General features: G+C 39.7%; 1 protein-coding gene across 3 annotated transcripts in view; it reads left to right on the plus strand.

The window, feature by feature from the left end:
• Positions 1 to 5,145: 5,145 nt before the first annotated feature.
• Positions 5,146 to 17,449, plus strand: part of shroom3 (shroom family member 3) — a 54,912-nt gene continuing 42,608 nt past the window's right edge. For 2 of the 3 annotated variants that reach the window (XM_037752826.1, XM_037752828.1), the window contains exons 1-2: positions 5,146 to 5,812; positions 12,891 to 13,045. In XM_037752826.1, the coding sequence (XP_037608754.1) occupies positions 5,627 to 5,812; positions 12,891 to 13,045 (341 nt within the window). In that variant the 5' untranslated portion in view covers positions 5,146 to 5,626. Of the gene's footprint in view, positions 5,813 to 12,890; positions 13,046 to 16,358; positions 16,505 to 17,449 lie in introns of those variants that run through there. The other variant, XM_037752827.1, reaches the window with a different exon arrangement.

The raw sequence follows: 17,449 nt of genomic DNA on the forward strand, positions 1-17,449 counted from the left end.
TTGCACGTTTGTGTAAATCTGCACGTTTGTTTGAATCTGTCTCAGTGCCTTATCAGAATCACAGTAACTGTATTACCAGTATGTGCAGAAATTTGTCCTCCCAACTTTGGACTTTATATGTATATTATTATTATTATTAAATATATAAAATATAAGGACCAACGGAAGGTGTGTGTTTTTTTTTCCTCGAAAACTTACTCCGATAATCATATTTTTGTTTTGAGATCATGTTCACAAATCAACACTACTTTCACCAGGGTTAAAGTGTACTGATATTATTTAAAAATAATTATTAAAAAGGTAACTTTACAGGTCGCTTAATTCCAGCTATTCACAAAACAAAAGTAAAATTACAGTCGGAAGAAAGTGTAAAACTACTGTGAAATATTGAATTGAAAGGAAAGTGAGTACCTTGTTAACTCTATCACAATCTAGCTTTTTTTTTTTTTTTTTTTTTAATTTAGTGAAGCATGACAAAACAGTGGAAATTTGACAAGACAAACAGAAACAAACAAAAGAGAAAAATAAATAAAATACATCGGGTTTCATGACAAAATGAACAGGACAGGCCAATTCTAACAAAACAAACAAAATGAGACAAATAAATAGGAGATGTTGGTGGAGGGAGGGTGGTGTTATTGACAGTGCAGGGCAGTCTGTTGTGTAAGGTTCTAGTGTGTGTGTACAGTTGTGTGCGTTTGTATGTATGCAGTGTGGGGGGTGTTTGTTTGTATTTAAAGAGGAGAAAGAAAAGGGCGGGAGAGAGAGGGGGTGGGGTGGGGGATTGAGTATTTTTCGTGGCAGGGGTGGCTTATAATATCCCATGGTCCGACAATGTTATGTTATCATATTTTGTCTTTATATATTGGTCTTTATTTGTATTTGCATTTGTATTTTTTTTTTTTGTTTTTTTTTTGTTTCCTGAGACAGGTTACCCCCCTTAAGCTGCCCCCAGACCCTGGAGAGAGGGCTGGCTGTCAGAGGTGTCTACTGTCGCCCGTCAGGAGAGAGCCTGTTCTGTGTTGGGAGAGGGATTTCTTAAAAAAATGTTTCCCTTATCTTTCCCTTCCTCCTTCCCAATTCATTTCTTTATTTTTTTGTATTTATTTTAAACCGGACGTCAGGCCGCCCCAGCCAGGAAATAGGGAAAGGTGAAGGTGGATAATTAAGTAAAGGAAAGGGGGAAAGAAGAGGAGGAAAAAGAAAGGGGGGAGGAGGAGTGGTGATACTTGATGGGGTAAAGATGCGATGGGGGGAGAAAGGGGGAGGGTGTTATGCCAGACGGATATAGTGAAGTATTGTTGGTGCAATGTATTTTTTGCAAGCAATGCTGTTTTTTATATGTGATTATTATAATACTATATATATTATAAAACCAATCCATCCACCATTTAACCATCCGATTGATTCATTGTAATAGTAGTAATAATAATAATTGTTAAAAATAATAATAATAATAATATATATATATATATATATACATATACATATACAGTATATTCAGAGTCTTCCCTTTCTGCAAAACAGCCTGCATTAGAAATGTACGCAGTTAAAACAATCAAAGAGCTAATAGAACAAATGTCAGGGAGAAGAAAACCCTGAATTTGTCAAAAAAGAAGCCTATTAATTATGTATGATTGTTAAAATAAATTAAAGAAAAACAAAATACAGACAGAAAATTGTATTAAAAGTTCCTACAAATAACAGAAAAAGTTCATCTCTGATGCAATATTCATCTAAATTGCTTGTTTTACACGAACTTCCTGCAGTTAAAAGTGCAGTTTATGAGTTTTTCTCTACTGTTATTGTTATGCATTAAATATAACATGAAATATCCATAAACTATGTCCCCTAACAAAAAAAAAGGTTGTGAACCACTGATCTGTTTGAGCGGTCTTTAGGAAAAGTTGAATGTAATTCTCGTACACACCTATAGGTGGCGATCTCTGATAGCATACGACGTCCTCTCTCCTCCTCAGCACTGGCCTTCAAAGGAAAAACTGTCCTACAAATACAAGCACTCTCTGTCAGAGCCTCTGTTGATGTAAATTTGATGCAATCACATGTCAAAGCTGATGTTTTACCTTTTAAAATTCATCCTGTGAGTATGTGAACTGTCCTGCCTCCTCGTTGTCTGTTCGACCTGAATCCATCACAACTGAGCTTCAGGCAGAAAACGTCACCATCCTCTCCACTCTTCATAAAAAAAAAAACAACGACCTTTGACCCCTGTTAGCTGATACACTTGATGACACGTCCATCAAAGCACATTCCCAACTGCCAACACACCCAGCTCAAGCTGAGGGACTGCTGCTGCTTCACCTGAATGTTACTGTGACACAAGCTGAGTGGCTGCTGTCACTGGGGGAGTTAAAACGTCATTGTTTCTTTCACATATTTTTGATTTTCCTGCTTTCAAATAAAAAATGTAATTGCATGATCTTCCTCACATGATCAGCGTAAAATGTGTTGACAGTGTGTAACATTTAGGGGCTCTGTATAATCACCTAAAACTAAGAATCGTTGTGTTTTCATTAGCTTAAAATGAGCCCTACATAGCGAGCGGGTCCTCTTCACTGAGTCCGCCACTTTGCTCCACCATGTTTCTACAGTAGCCCAGAACGGACAAACCAAACACTGGCTCTAGAGAGAGACCTTTTATGTTTTTTACGTTACCTGAAGGCCACCGTAGTTCTCCAACACGCTTGGGAAACTGTGGTAACGTGAGCCACACAGACTGCAAAACCGTGGTACCGCCAGCCGCCGTGTTCTGACTTCTGTTGCTCCTAAAGTAGTGTTATTATTATAGTAAGGATGGTTTCTGAGCGAGGCGAACATGCATTACCACGGTCAACTCGGCGTGATTTGGAACGAGCTGCAACTGAATTCGCTGTGGGTTAATTATCACTACGACTCCTTTTCACATACGAGAAGTCATCTGAGGCCTCAAGTTTAAAGCTGCAGTAGGTAGAATTGGAGCAAATATGATTTTAAAAAGTTATTTTTATATAACGGTCACTAAATCCTGACAGTAGTGTATGAGACAGGTAATTGAAAAAAATCATGTTCCTCTGTGTCCTCCAGCTTTGGTCTCCAGAGCCGGAGTCTCTGCTGTACTCTGCCTGCCTGCCTTCACTCACCACGCTCGTTCTCGCTCAGCTCGCTCCACCTCTACTCGTGCATGCGCGCACACTTCACACTGCAGAAGACTTCGTAACTCTGAGAATATCTAGTGAATGCACAGTGGACGTTTGTGCAGAAATAAATTCTGCAGCTCCTCCAGACCAACAGAGATTTCCCGTGTCTTGTGAAGTGACGGGGATCCTCAGCGAGTAACGTTATCGTCTCCGACCGGGTGCTGGTGTCTCCCCTGTTCCCTCCGGCCGCGGTCGGGAGGCTGAGGCAGGAAAAGCCAACACTAGGATCAGCATTAATTCATGGAGAGACCTTCGTCTGGTCATCTAACATTACTGCCAAGCAGCTGAAATATAGAGTGATATTGTGGGTTTTAGCTGACATGTTTCGCCTCACTGTTTTGACGGATGCTCGCTCACATTCAAATAGCGCGTGCACACGGGCGAGCGCGAGCAACAAGACGCCGACTTTCGTTGACTTAACGGCCACAGGTGTCGCTGTTACAACCAATTTCTGATTCTTACAAACAGTCCCTTTGAGTGCCGCCGATGAGACGCTTCCTGCTCATCAACCAGCAGGTGTGTAAACTCTGGTTGTCAGTTTATTGTGAAGCGTGTAAACGATTTGATCCAGCAGACGGTTTAATGTGGTTTCTCCGCAGTAATCTGGTTCCAGTGTGAATGGTGACAGTGTGTCAGACCTGCTGCTGCTGCAGAGTTCAGATCCGCTGTGAAGGATTGGATTACAACTCATCAGAGAGACACTCAGAAACTCTCCGCTCTCAGTCCATCATGGCCCTCTTTCATTCACTCCTCCTCTCTCTCTCTCTTTTTATTCTTTAAATTCTCCCCTTTCTACAAGTTTCTCCCATTTTTCTTCCTTTCTTTAGTCATTCATTTCTTCTTTCCTACCTCCCTCTCTTTCTTCCTTTCTTTCTTTCTTCATTCATTCCTTCTTTCCTCCCTCCGTCCCTCTCTCTCTTTCTTCATTCAGTCCTTCTTCCCTACCTCCCTCTCTTTCTTTCTTTCTTTCTTCATTCAGTCCTTCTTTCCTACCTCTTTCTTTCCTACCTCTCTCTCTTTCTTTCTTTCCTACCTCTCTTTCTTTCTTTCTTTCTTTATATCTTCATTCATTCCTTCTCTCCTACCTCCCTCTATTTCTTCCTTTCTTTCTTCATCCATTCCTTCTTTCCTACCTCCCTCTCTCTCTTTCTTTTTCTCTCTTTCTTTCTTTCTTTCTTTCTTTCTTTCTTTCTTCATCCATTCCTTCTTTTCTACCTCCCTCTCTCTCTCCCTCTCTTTCCTTTTCTGTCTTTCTTCCCTTCTTCATTCATTCATTCATTCCTTCTTTCCTACCTCCCTCTCTTTCTTCCTTTCTTTCTTTCTTCATTCAGTCCTTCTTCCCTACCTCCCTCTCTTTCTTCCTTTCTTCCTTTCTTCATTCATTCCTTCTTTCCTACCTCTCTCTCTTTCTTTCTTCCTTCCTTTCTTTCTTCATTCAGTCCTTCTTTCCTCCCTCTCTTTCTTTTTTCTTCCTTCTTTTCTTCATTCATTTCTTCTTTCCTACCTCCAGCTCTCTCTTTCTTTTTCTGTCTTTCTCCCTTCCTTTCTTCATCCATTCCTTCTTTCCTACCTATCTCTTCCATTCTTTCTTTCTTTCTTCATTCAGTCCTTCTTTCCTACCTCTATTTATTTATTTCTTCCTTCCTTTCTTCATCCATTCCTTCTTTCCTACCTCCCTCTCTTTCTTTTTCAGTCTTTCTTTCTTTCTTCATTCATTCATTCCTTCTTTCTTACCTCCCTCTCTCTCTCTTTCTTTCTTTCTTTCTTTCTTTCTTTATTTCTTCATCTATTTCTAACTTCTTTCCTTTTTTTTCTTTCCTTGCCCACCTCTCCTCTCTTGTCCCCCTTCTTTCTCTCTCTTTCTCTCTCTCTGTCTCTCTGTCTCACCCTACCTCACTCCACTTCTCTCTCTCTCTCTCTCTCTCTTTTCTTTTCGCTCAGTGAGTCGCAGTAAATCCTATTGTGATGCTAAACTGATTTTCGGAAGAGAGATAGAAAGAGAGAGAGAGAGAGACAGAGAGAGAGAGAGAGAGGAGGTTTAGATTCCTGTCTGATCTGATCTGATCTGATCTGACCTTCGTTCATGTAGGAGTTTTAGGACTTTCTCCTCTCAGTAAACTTTACAGCCTCCTCTCTGGACTCCAGCAGGACGGTTTCCGGGTGTTTGTTGGAGTCTCTTTCTAACCGGAGGATCAGGCGCTCTCTGCGCTGCAGGAATGCACTTTGCAGGAAACACTTTGCAGCTCGGTGCTGCTCGGACACCTCCTTGTTTCCTTTTCTCTCCTATCTTCGAGGAGTTGTAAATGAATGAAGATGAAGGAAATGTGTTTGTAAAGGAGAGATCGTTTTCTGCAGTCCGGTTCCTCCTCCTCTTCCTCCTCCTCCTCCTCCTCAGTCCGCCAGGCTGAGGACAGAGAGAGGAGCCGGGCATGGAGAACGGCGTCCGGGCGTCGCTCCAGCAGCAGCAGCAGCAGCAGCAGCAGCAGCAGGCTGCGGGTGGAGGAGGAGGTGGAGGCGGCTGGGTGCTGGTGGAGGCCCGGCTGCAGGGTGGAGCACCGTGGGGCTTCACCCTGCAGGGCGGCCTGGAGCACGGAGAGCCCCTCATCATCTCCAAGGTAGGGGACTCTTCCTCACTGTGGCATCTTATAATGTGTGTTACACATGTGATGTATATTTACACCTGTGACAGGCTATCTATCTATCTATCTATCATCTATCTATCTATCTATCTATCTATCTATCTATCTATCTATCTATCTATCTATCATCTATCTATCTATCTATCATCTATCATCTATCTATCTATCTATCTATCTATCTATCTATCATCTATCTATCTATCATCTATCATCTATCTATCTATCTATCTATCTATCTATCTATCTATCTATCTATCTATCATCTATCTATCTATCATCTATCTATCTATCTATCTATCTATCTATCTATCTATCTATCTCTATCTATCTATCTATCTATCTATCTATCTATCTATCTATATCTATCTATCTATCTATCTATCTATCTATCTCTATCTATCTATCTATCTATCTATCTATCTATCTATCTATCTATCTATCTATCTATCTCTATCTATCTATCTATCTATCTATCTATCTATCTATCTATCTATCTATCTATCTCTATCTATCTATCTATCTATCTATCTATCTATCTATCTATCTATCTATCATCTATCTATCTATCTATCTATACTGTCTATCTATCTATCTATCTATCTATCTATCTATCTCTATCTATCTATCTATCTATCTATCTATCTATCTATCTATCTATCTATCTATCTATCTATCTATCTATCTATCTATCTATCATCTATCTATCTATCTATCATCTATCATCTATCTATCTATCTATCTATCTATCTATCTATCATCTATCTATCTATCATCTATCATCTATCTATCTATCTATCTATCTATCTATCATCTATCTATCTATCTATCATCTATCATCTATCTATCTATCTATCTATCTATCTATCTATCATCTATCTATCTATCATCTATCATCTATCTATCTATCTATCTATCTATCTATCTATCTATCTATCTATCTATCATCTATCTATCTATCATCTATCTATCTATCTATCTATCTATCTATCTATCTATCTATCTCTATCTATCTATCTATCTATCTATCTATCTATCTATCTATCTATCTATATCTATCTATCTATCTATCTATCTATCTATCTATCTATCTATCTATCTATCTATCTATCTATCTATCTATCTCTATCTATCTATCTATCTATCTATCTATCTATCTATCTATCTATCTATCTATCTATCTATCTCTATCTATCTATCTATCTATCTATCTATCTATCTATCTATCTATCTCTATCTATCTATCTATCTATCTATCTATCTATCTATCTATCTATCTATCATCTATCTATCTATCTATCTATACTGTCTATCTATCTATCTATCTATCTATCTATCTATCTCTATCTATCTATCTATCTATCTATCTATCTATCTATCTATACTGTCTATCTATCTATCTCTATCTATCTCTATCTATCTATCTATCTATCTATCTATCTATCTATCTATCTATCTATCTATCTATACTGTCTATCTATGTATCTATCTATATCTATATCTATCTATCTATCTATCTATCTATCTATATCTATCTGTCATTAGTGACATAATGGTCCTTTGACCATTATTTTGATATTGCAATTTAAAGGTAGGTTACTCCAGCAATATGACACTTCCTTATAGATGGGTGCCTCACAAGAGACATTTAAAGGTACTATATGTAACTTTCAGAAAATAAATCCTTGTTATCAATGACACCGGTGGCAGTTAAGTAAACCGTCCCGAGTCCTTTACATAGAAATCAGTCCACAGGCTGTTATATGCAACAAACAGTCAGAAATACAAAGCAATTAATGCATGCAAATTGTTACCTAAAGTACCTTTTATACATAAAACCGTCAAAAATAATAATCAAAATCAAAGCAACATTAGTTATGGGTCATGCTCCAAAAACAGTGGAACCTACAGTTCCCATAATGCAACAAATAACATAATTTCCCCTTACCTTAACCTGCACCAAATATTATCTGTATCTGTTATCCAGTCATCTCTGCAACACCTATAACCACTGGGTCTTAGGTTAGGTTATGCATAACGTATATGGACGGTATCAGGTTGCCCCCAAATGATGACATTACAGCTCGTTTAGCGGCTGGTTGCTACAGCATTCTCCCTCAATACTGGACCAATTTCAAAAAGTGTTTAATCCCATTGGTCACTTAGACACAAGAACATGGAAAAATAGGGTTTAAGTTGAAAAATACAAAAGTTAAGACAAAAGAAAAAGAAAGTAAAAATTGAAGCAGCAGAGACCAAGATATCCTGACCCACGCTAGGGACTTGGTCAATATTAAGATTGGGATTAAAATGGGTATTCAAGCAATTTAGGTTATGCATAACCTAACCTTAAGACTTAAGGGAAGCACATGGGTAAACATTATTTGACAGAAATACAGATTTTGACGCATGCATAGTTTTAAATTTGTAGCTGACAAACTCACCAAATTGACATTAACCTGAGAAAAAAGTTGTTATTTTAGCAAAATCGATGGTTGCTGAATATTTATTTCACCTCCTTTAGCTTAATAAGGCATCACTGATAATGTGAGTTATAGCCTAATTAAAATGTGGCACTTTCAAAGTGTGATTTGGATTTAAAAACAATTAGCCCTGGCCTTAGATATGATTGTAGTTGGTGGTACAGTGAGTATGATAGTCTATAGTATTGTACTGATTTGTCATGCTATCTTATTTAGCTGAGTACAGCTACTGTAACAAGGAAAGGGATCCCTAATGATTCCCCTTCTGTCCTTACAGCCACGGTGGCCTCATTTTATTAAAATGCAAATCAGCAGGCTGGTGAGTGTGTGTGTCTGTGTGTGTGTGTGTGTGTGTGTGGGGAGGTCATTCTGGGACGAGGGCCAAACTGCTGTTAAATAGGACAAGAATGTGAATTATGTGTTTCCCTGGGTGCTTTTGAACACACTCATGCTTTTATTTTGTACTGTAATTAGATCAGTGTTCGCACCGTTCTCCGTGTTTGACCCAACATCTGCCTGATGACTGACCGTCTGTCTTTCAGCCTCTTTGTTTTTCTCAGTATGTCTTCACTTTCTTTTTACTTCCTCTCCCTTTCAGTCTCCGTTTGTCTCCATCTAATGTCTCTCTGTGTGTTGTCTGTCTTTCTCTCTGCTCACACTAAATCTGAAAACGTCCTCTCCGGCTCTCCGTCCACACTGAATCTCCTCTTCTTCCTCTTCTAGAGTAGTGTAACCCTCCCTCACCTTGTTCATCATCGGTGCAGTACATTTCTTGTGGTTCTGAGTTGGGGGTCAGAGGTCACAGTGAAGATTTCTGTTAATCCAGGCTGTTCAGCTCACGTTAAACAGTTTTAATTAGTCTTAATCTGAAGGTCTCATGACTAGCACCAAACTGGCACTGGTTCGTGATCTGGCTTGCCGGACACAAACGCTTTACTTGAAGCCTGACGAGATGGATTTTCGCGTGATATATGATCCTGCGATTCTTACGTGATCTTTGTGACATGGCGAGAATCCAGTAAATTTAGTACTATATGTGTTCTGTTTCTCTGGCTGTGAAGGGAGTTTTGTCAGATCTGAGTAAATAACATTGGCTGAGATAACCCTGATGACATGACTATGACCTATCATCAGTGTTGCCAGATCTCACGAGAGAAACAAGCAACCAGGTCTATAGAAATAAGCCCAAAAGAAGCAACTCTAACCCCCCAAAAAATCCCCAAACAAGCAACCAATATGAGAGAGAGAGGCGGCCACTAGATCACTTCATATATTATATGTATAAGTTTATTTTGTGTATTGCATTACATTTTTGCATCCACTTTCAGCTTGTAACTTTACATGTTCTTGTAATATAAGATAAAATGCAAATGGGTGTAGAAGACAAAAAACTGATCCCTTTTTTCGATCTTCAAAATGAGACTTAGGTATTGATAGGTATCGATATTTTCACATCGATCCGCCCACCCCTACTGCACATACTGTAACTCACATCCACACCAAGGAACTTCGCTATTCAATATTAATTCAGTTCTTTTTTCTTGGCGGAGCCCCCCCACTGCTGTCTGAGGATATTTTCCCCAAATCACACAGTCTTTATTGATTAGAGGAGGTATGTTGTTTCAGTCACGGTATGAACAGGCTGAGCCGCTCTGTTTGGATATCTCCGTCTGCAGGATAATGAATTTCAGCTGGAATACCAAAGTCAGTGACACACACACACACACACACACTCACTCTCACCGAGTTACCGAGTGATTCTGCGAGCCTTATTTGGGTATATTTACTCCTGAAAAAGGCAAACAGTGCAGGCATGTGCACTGCTCTACAGAGGTGAGCAATGGTTTACATTTTAACACGCTGGTTTTCTTTCAGAGAGGATGTTTCATTTCCTTTATATCAGCTCACACAGCTCATTACACACATCTCACATTTGTGTTACTCCGGCACACATGTCATAGATTATTTGGAAAATCCATCTTGGTTTGTCAGGGGCCCGGGCCTCACACCGATCCCCCCATTTGTTGATGGGTTTTCTGTAATGTTGTCGTGATTTGCCCCCTCAGGGCCACCGTACATAGGTGATTAAAGTCACTCAGCACATACTGTATATGAGCGTAAACCTTGTTTGAGGACCCTTCAAATGTTGGAGCTACAGTGTGTGGGCCCAAACACATCATGCTTTTGCTGAAAAGCAACACATGTTGTAATACCGAAGAGGGTCAGACACACCCTGTGAGAAATTCCTGGCAGTTGTTTTAACATTCAAAGAGTCCCAGATGGGCGGGGTTTATTGTTTCAGGACAGTGCTGTCAATCAAAGGAAAGTATGTGAAAACAACTATTAAATAAAGGCACTTTTTGGTGCAATATTTCTAGCCCTCAGGGTGAACCTGACCTTTGACCTGTGGAGTTATCTACAGGTTCCTGATTCAGATTCAACCTTTGTCAGTTAGTTGTCAGAAAATCTTAATTTGGGCAAAGACAGGGTGGACAATAAGGCTGTGTATTGGCAAGAATCTGGTGATGCGATACGTATCATGATACAGGGGTTACGTTTCAATATATGGCGATATATTGCGATTTTTAAAATTTAATTTTAGGAAAACTGTCATAGTATAAAGACACACCAAAAATAAACCATTTTAGAATAGGTAAAAATAACACATTTATACTGCATGAAAAACACTGCATGGTTTTTGCCCCAAACTGCATGTGATTATCATAAAGTGGGCATGTCTGTAAAGGGGAGACTCGTGGGTACCCATAGAACCCATTTTCATTCTCATATCTTGAGGTCAGAGGTCAAGGGACCCTTTTGAAAAATGCCATTTTTTCCTCGCCACAATTTAGTAATTCATTAGGTTTGGAGCTTTATTTAGCCTCCTTCACAACAAGCTAGTTTGGCATGGTTACCGATGGTTACCAATGGTTACCAATGGTACCAATGGAGTCCTTAGGTTTTCTAGTTTCACATGATGCCAGTGTCTTCACTCTAGCTTTAAAACTGAACCCGCTACAAACTAAAAATTGCAAGTTGCGTTAATGCATTATCATGTTATTATCGCGTTAACTTTGACAACCCTAATTGGGCAACTGTTGCTTTTACTGAAATCACTGCAACGCAGGAAAGAGAGAAGTTGTCAGAGGAGATGGCGCGTACCACCATTGAACCAACTGAGGCAGAAGGAGGGTGAATTTTCTGTGCTTGTCGTATCTTAGGTCATATCTTGAAGTCAGAGGTCAAGAGACCACTTTGAAAATGGCCATGCCAGTTTTTTCTCACCAAAATTTAGCGTAAATTTGTATCTCCATCGCCCACCTGGTGGTTGGCTGCAGTATAGGTCATAAAGCCCGCCTCCTCCATGTTAGCAGATGGGACATGGGCCAAACTAAACCGTTAAAGTTCACGTCAAATACATGTTTCCCAAAGATGGTTTCTGTCATTTTAGTATTTTAGTCTACCTCTGTTATTGTGCTAATCTGTTGCTTAGTGCTTTTTTTGATTTAGACATTATTTAACCAGGCAAGTCAATTAAGGACAAATTCTTATTTACAATGGTGACCTGGCAGAAAGCAAAGCCTCTTGAGGGAAGGAGGTAAAAAGAAAAGAAAATGTGATCAAGTCTCTCATGCATCAAGTCACAGTCAGAGTTTTATTCTCAGCTGAACTGTTTGACTTCACTGGGTGGGCAGTAAATGAGAATCACAGCAGAAAACATGTTTTTATTTCACAATGAATTCATCCGTCCAGGAATCCAGTCTGAGCTGGTGATGTTTGTGCAGGGACGTTTTGACGACCAACTCACCATTTGATTGAGCTTATCTCACAGAGACAAGACCACGAGACAATGTGACCTTAAAGAGGACAAAACACATGCACACGCAGAAATAAACACACAGACCCAGACGTACATTCTGATGTTGTGCACACACTGTCAGGCTGCTAAGAGGCATCATTGGCAGTGCTGATAATGAGAGGGGTCATGCTGATATATACAGTATGTCTGTGTGTGTCTGTTGAATCATCATCACTTTAGACAACAACAATGATGTCTAAATGTTTGCTGCAGGTTGAAATCACACTGATAGCTAATTAAAACTTTGTAAAGAACAATAGAGACAAACAGGATGCGAGAATGACAAAGCCACCTGGCAAACAGCCAACATCTCCTACTTTTCCCAACTCTAACACGCACATGCACACACTACAAAGTGTGTCCTACCTACCAGAACAATAGAAACCCTGATAACGGCTGGCCACAGCAAGTGTGACTCAACAAGTTTCATCGCTGTGTTTCCAGTACAGAGATATGTCCAGGATGTGTTTAACCTAGCTTAGCACAAAGACTACAGGCAAGGGAGGACTGCAGTATGAACCCAGCAGACCTCTGAGGTCACTCCATTATTTCTTTTCTGAGCTCAGGACCTGACTGCATAATGAGCTGAGCTAAATCATTAGCTAAATACATGCAAATTGCTTCCACAAAATCATTGACCTCTGCAGTGCACATTTTCGCTTCGCCATTTTCTCAGTAACTGACCTTAGGTGTTTGTGTGTTTGCGTGTGTGCAGGTAGAGGAGGGCGGTAAGGCCGACCGTTTGGAGCAGCCGCTGCTGGTGGGGGATGAGATCATCATCATCAACGACGTGGAGCTGACGGGATACAGACAGGAGGCCATCGCTCTGGTCAAAGGATCCTACAAGACTCTGCAGCTCACCATCCGCAGGTACAGACTCTTTGTGAATGTGTTGTGACTTCTGAACGGGCCTCAAACTGAGACCCAAACCCAGCATCAGCGTTTCTATAAGATACGACTCAAGTGAATCAGACTGGTGCTGTCAAATTTGAGACCCAAACCTGAAATCCAAAGCCATATTTTTCTTTTATTTAATCCAATATTGACCTTTAGCTCGCTTGGTTAGTTTGGCTATTTCTATTAACTTCATCGGGCTGAAGTTGGGTAACAGAACTCGAGTGAGTGAGTGAGAGAGAAAGAAAGGTTGACGGGGAAAACTCTCTGGTTGATGGGTAATGACGAGCAGGAAACTTAGCAACAAGGGGAAACACCTATTTTAGATTTTCGTTTGTTGTGTGTAGGGGTGAGTGTGTGTAGAGTAGTGGAAGCTACTTTCACTACTTCAATTACACTACTAGAAGCTTTGAATACCTTTGAATATTTTTCACCGAAGCTTTGAAGCCCAAAAAAAAGGTATTCGGGACAGCCTTAGTCAAAGGTTAAAGGTTAAGGTCACTGTGTCCTTATTGCCTTCCCATTCTCGTGATATCTCAGGAACGCCTTCCTCTAATTTCTTCAAATTTGGCACAAACGTCCACTTGGACTCAAAAATCAACTGGTTACATTTCGGTGGGCAACGGTCACTCTGACCTTACGTCCGTCCCATTCTTGTGAAAGCGATATCTCGCAACACCTTGAGCTAATTTCTTCAAATTTGGCACAAACGTCCACCTGGACTCGAGGATAAACTGATTAGGTTTTGGTGGTCAAAGGTTACTGTGACCTCACGTCCGTCCCATTCTCGTGATATCTCAGGATCAGCTTGAGTGAATTTGTTCAAATTTGGCACAAACGTCCACCTGGATTCAAGGATGAACTGACCAAGGCCAAGGTTTTTGCGACCTCACAAAACTAGTTTTTGGCGGTAACACAAGAATTCATATCCTAATAATTATGACAATTTCACACAAACTTTGGACAGACATGGATGTAAACTGTAACTTGACTGGTTGGCGGAGGCACACAATTGTGAGGCGGTAATTCTAGTTTATGAATAAATAAATAATAATGCTCACAATAGAATAGGCCCTCCCTGGCTGGTTGCCTGCACATACCGAGGCGGTTGCTATGGAACGTGCACTAGCAGCTATACTGTATATATTTTGTTTTTCATCACAGACTAGCGTTATATTGATTTCATTATTTTGCTCTATATTTACATTATTGTATGTTGTCATTTATTGTGCAACCTCTGAGGAACTGTCCAGCGTCAATAGGATGACTTTGATAACTGCTTGTACTAGACTTGCCTTTTTTTGTTTGGTGGAGGTGTGTTGCTTGACGTGGCGAGGATGTTGCTCCACTTTATCTGGTCCCCGAGTTTGGGTTGCCAATCCACTTAAGGCCATAATCTCTCTGGTGTCAAGACCGGCATCAGTTGTTGGTGTATTTCTACTGGGAAACATAGTGGAACCTCTGTTGCGCTGCATGTCGTTCAACAGGTGGATTTTGTTTCTGGAGATGGTCAATCTGCTCAATCCACTTCTCCATAACCTTAAAGGTGATGATTGATTTGAGTTAACCATTTTATAAAATGTCATAAACAATGACAGACAATTACAGCAAATTTTTTAAACCAGCATATGATATTTGTACTCTATAGATCACTCAAATTAATATCAAAAGTATAATCATTATATTTGTTAATCAAGTAGGAATACTCAAACACTAGAATTGCAATCAACTTTTGTTAGGCTTCAAGCACCTTTATGCTAATGTTGAATAAGAACTGTATCTTTGTACAAAGAGCCCGTATGGATGACTAATATGAATGACAGTTTAAGAAGTTCCTTTCTTCCTTCGTTCCTTCTTTCCAGTCAGCCAGTGTAATCTGTAACTGGTCAAGATTCTGTTGTACATCCTGGTTCATAGTCCAAATCAGAGCTGGTTGTCTGGAATAAACACACCCGAACAGGCAGGCAAACACTGTTCACTTCTATTATCTATCATTCATTACCAGCCCTGCCATTACTGATTATTACATGCAGTATGTAGTTAATTAGAGAGTGAAAGTGAACTCTTAGTATTCAATGTACTCAATAAAAATCCACGTCTTTCTTCACACGCCAGTGAGGCTGTAAACAAAGAGCAGCATGTTGTATATCTGGTCAATCCACTAACGTTCTTTGTCTTTATCTAGTAGCTGTGAGACTGTTAGTGACTTATCTTGTATTCTAAAACACTGAACTACAGCTCCATCTGCTCAGTTAACCTCAACTAAGCTAGCAAAGTTAACTAGCTCGTTCCTTGTCACACACATTATGACATATGTTCAGCTGATTATGAATGAGATTTGGGCGTGACGCTGATCGGACCAAGTTGGACCGAGTCCGTTCCAGTTGGTGCCGGTGACAAACGGCGGATAAAATCACACAGTGCATGATTGTAATCCGAAATCTTCAGATCCAGTCGCTGCCATTCGTTCTCATAAAGATTTATTTGAACGTGTTTGTTGATATTTGATCCTGGCACCCAAGGGAGACATACCGGTGACAGCTTTACCTGAAGTAAGCTTTGTTTTACAAAGTTCACGGCATGACATGTACTATGGAGGACGGAACCTGCAAAATAAAAAATAAATGAATAAATAAATAAATTACTCAAATAAGTGATACGATAAATTAATAAATATGTCATTAAATGCAGCAAAATTAAATATAATTGTAGCCATTAACTGATTAATGACATATGTCAGTGTGACATAAATTGATATTTCTGTTTTAATTTGCTTCTTTATTTATTTATCTTTGTATTAATCCCATTATTTTAATTATTTATGTATTTATTTTTTTATTAATTTTGCATTTATTCGTTTATTTTTGCATTTATTTTTTATTTATTTGTCTTGTTTTTGTCAGTTGCTGAAAATAGTAACATGATCATTGATATAGACGGCTTAAATATAATATATAATTGCGGGGACTGTATGATAATAAGTTTATTTTTAAAAATACAAAAAGTGGGGTAGCAACACTGTAACTTTGCTCCCCCTCATTGAATAATGGGGATGCATTTGCTCCATTTCTCAAGCTTGTCTGCACGTAGCATCTCTTTTAATATTCAGGTTGATGCTAAGCCAGGTACAAAGCCAGGTATGTATTTGGGTTTGGGGTGTGACTGCTTTGCAAGGCTGCTGTTGCTACTGCAGCTTTTATTTACTGGAAGACGCATGAGAGGCATGACACAATACAGGACTTTAGACTTCAGACACAAACACACACACACACACACACACCGCAAGACAGGTGTAGAAGCACACATGGCATTCTGGGAAGGTGTGGCGATGAGGGAAGGCGTGAGAATTTCTCCTCCGGACGAGCAGAGAGCAGCGGTGCGTGTCGATCTGATCGGCTTCCTGATGGGGAACCACGATAAGTCGACTGCTCTCAGGTCTGTTTTTATAAAAGTTGATGGTAGTTTAATTATTGAATATGTGTATTCTATTCTGTTCTACTGGGCTTGTACTGAGGCAGACTCGGAGGTGGACCTTGATTTGCATGTTGTGGCCATGTGCAGTGGACTGTGCAGCAGGTCAAACTCTGCATACCTGAGCCCCGTTCACCTTTAGACTATAGCGTCTTGCTGAGTTTTCAAATCCAAGCAGACAAATACAAGCTTAATTTGAGCAGAAAAAGCAGTTTTTACACACAATATGTGTGTCAACTGGCGGCTGTAGCACACACCAGACGTCTCTAACAAGCAGAAGTAGTCAAGGTACAGTAGCAGGGACAGGAAATGAATACGATAAAATTGCTGCTTTTCTTTTTGTTTTCCTTTGATAATCTCCTAAATATTCCTCAACATAGAAACTGAGAAGTCTTCTGAATAAATTAATCATAACCATGAGGTTTATGTAACAACTATCAGTTTGATTTATTTCTGAGAAATCGCGTTTTCTCTGTCAGTATGGTATGTTGTCAAAAACTGCAATACCCATGAGCCTCAGCTTCTAAGGAGGAGAAGCCAGTCAGAGGGGTGAGTCAGGGAGGTGGTATATTCAGGACACTTTGTTGTTGCAGTGGGGAACAAAACATGACGCTGAAGTCACTGAATTCATCCCAAACTGATTCAGAATCTGAAAGTGAACTGATTTAAACTGAAAGATTGTTTAATCAGGTTTCTACAATAACAGCAATCATCACAGATAACAGGCAACCTCATTTTAAGCTCTTTGATTGGATGCTTTTACTGGCAATTGACCCTTCGCTAAGTCCCGCCTCTCAAACGCAGACTGACCAATCATAGCGTAGCATCGGTCAGCTTCGCCCAGGGTCTGACTATCCGCAAAGAACATTTATAGCAAAGAAGTGAAAGTCTATTGTTCATTCCATTGCA

This window comes from Sebastes umbrosus, chromosome 19 (genome assembly GCF_015220745.1).
Source record: "Sebastes umbrosus isolate fSebUmb1 chromosome 19, fSebUmb1.pri, whole genome shotgun sequence".
NCBI lineage: Eukaryota > Metazoa > Chordata > Actinopteri > Perciformes > Sebastidae > Sebastes > Sebastes umbrosus.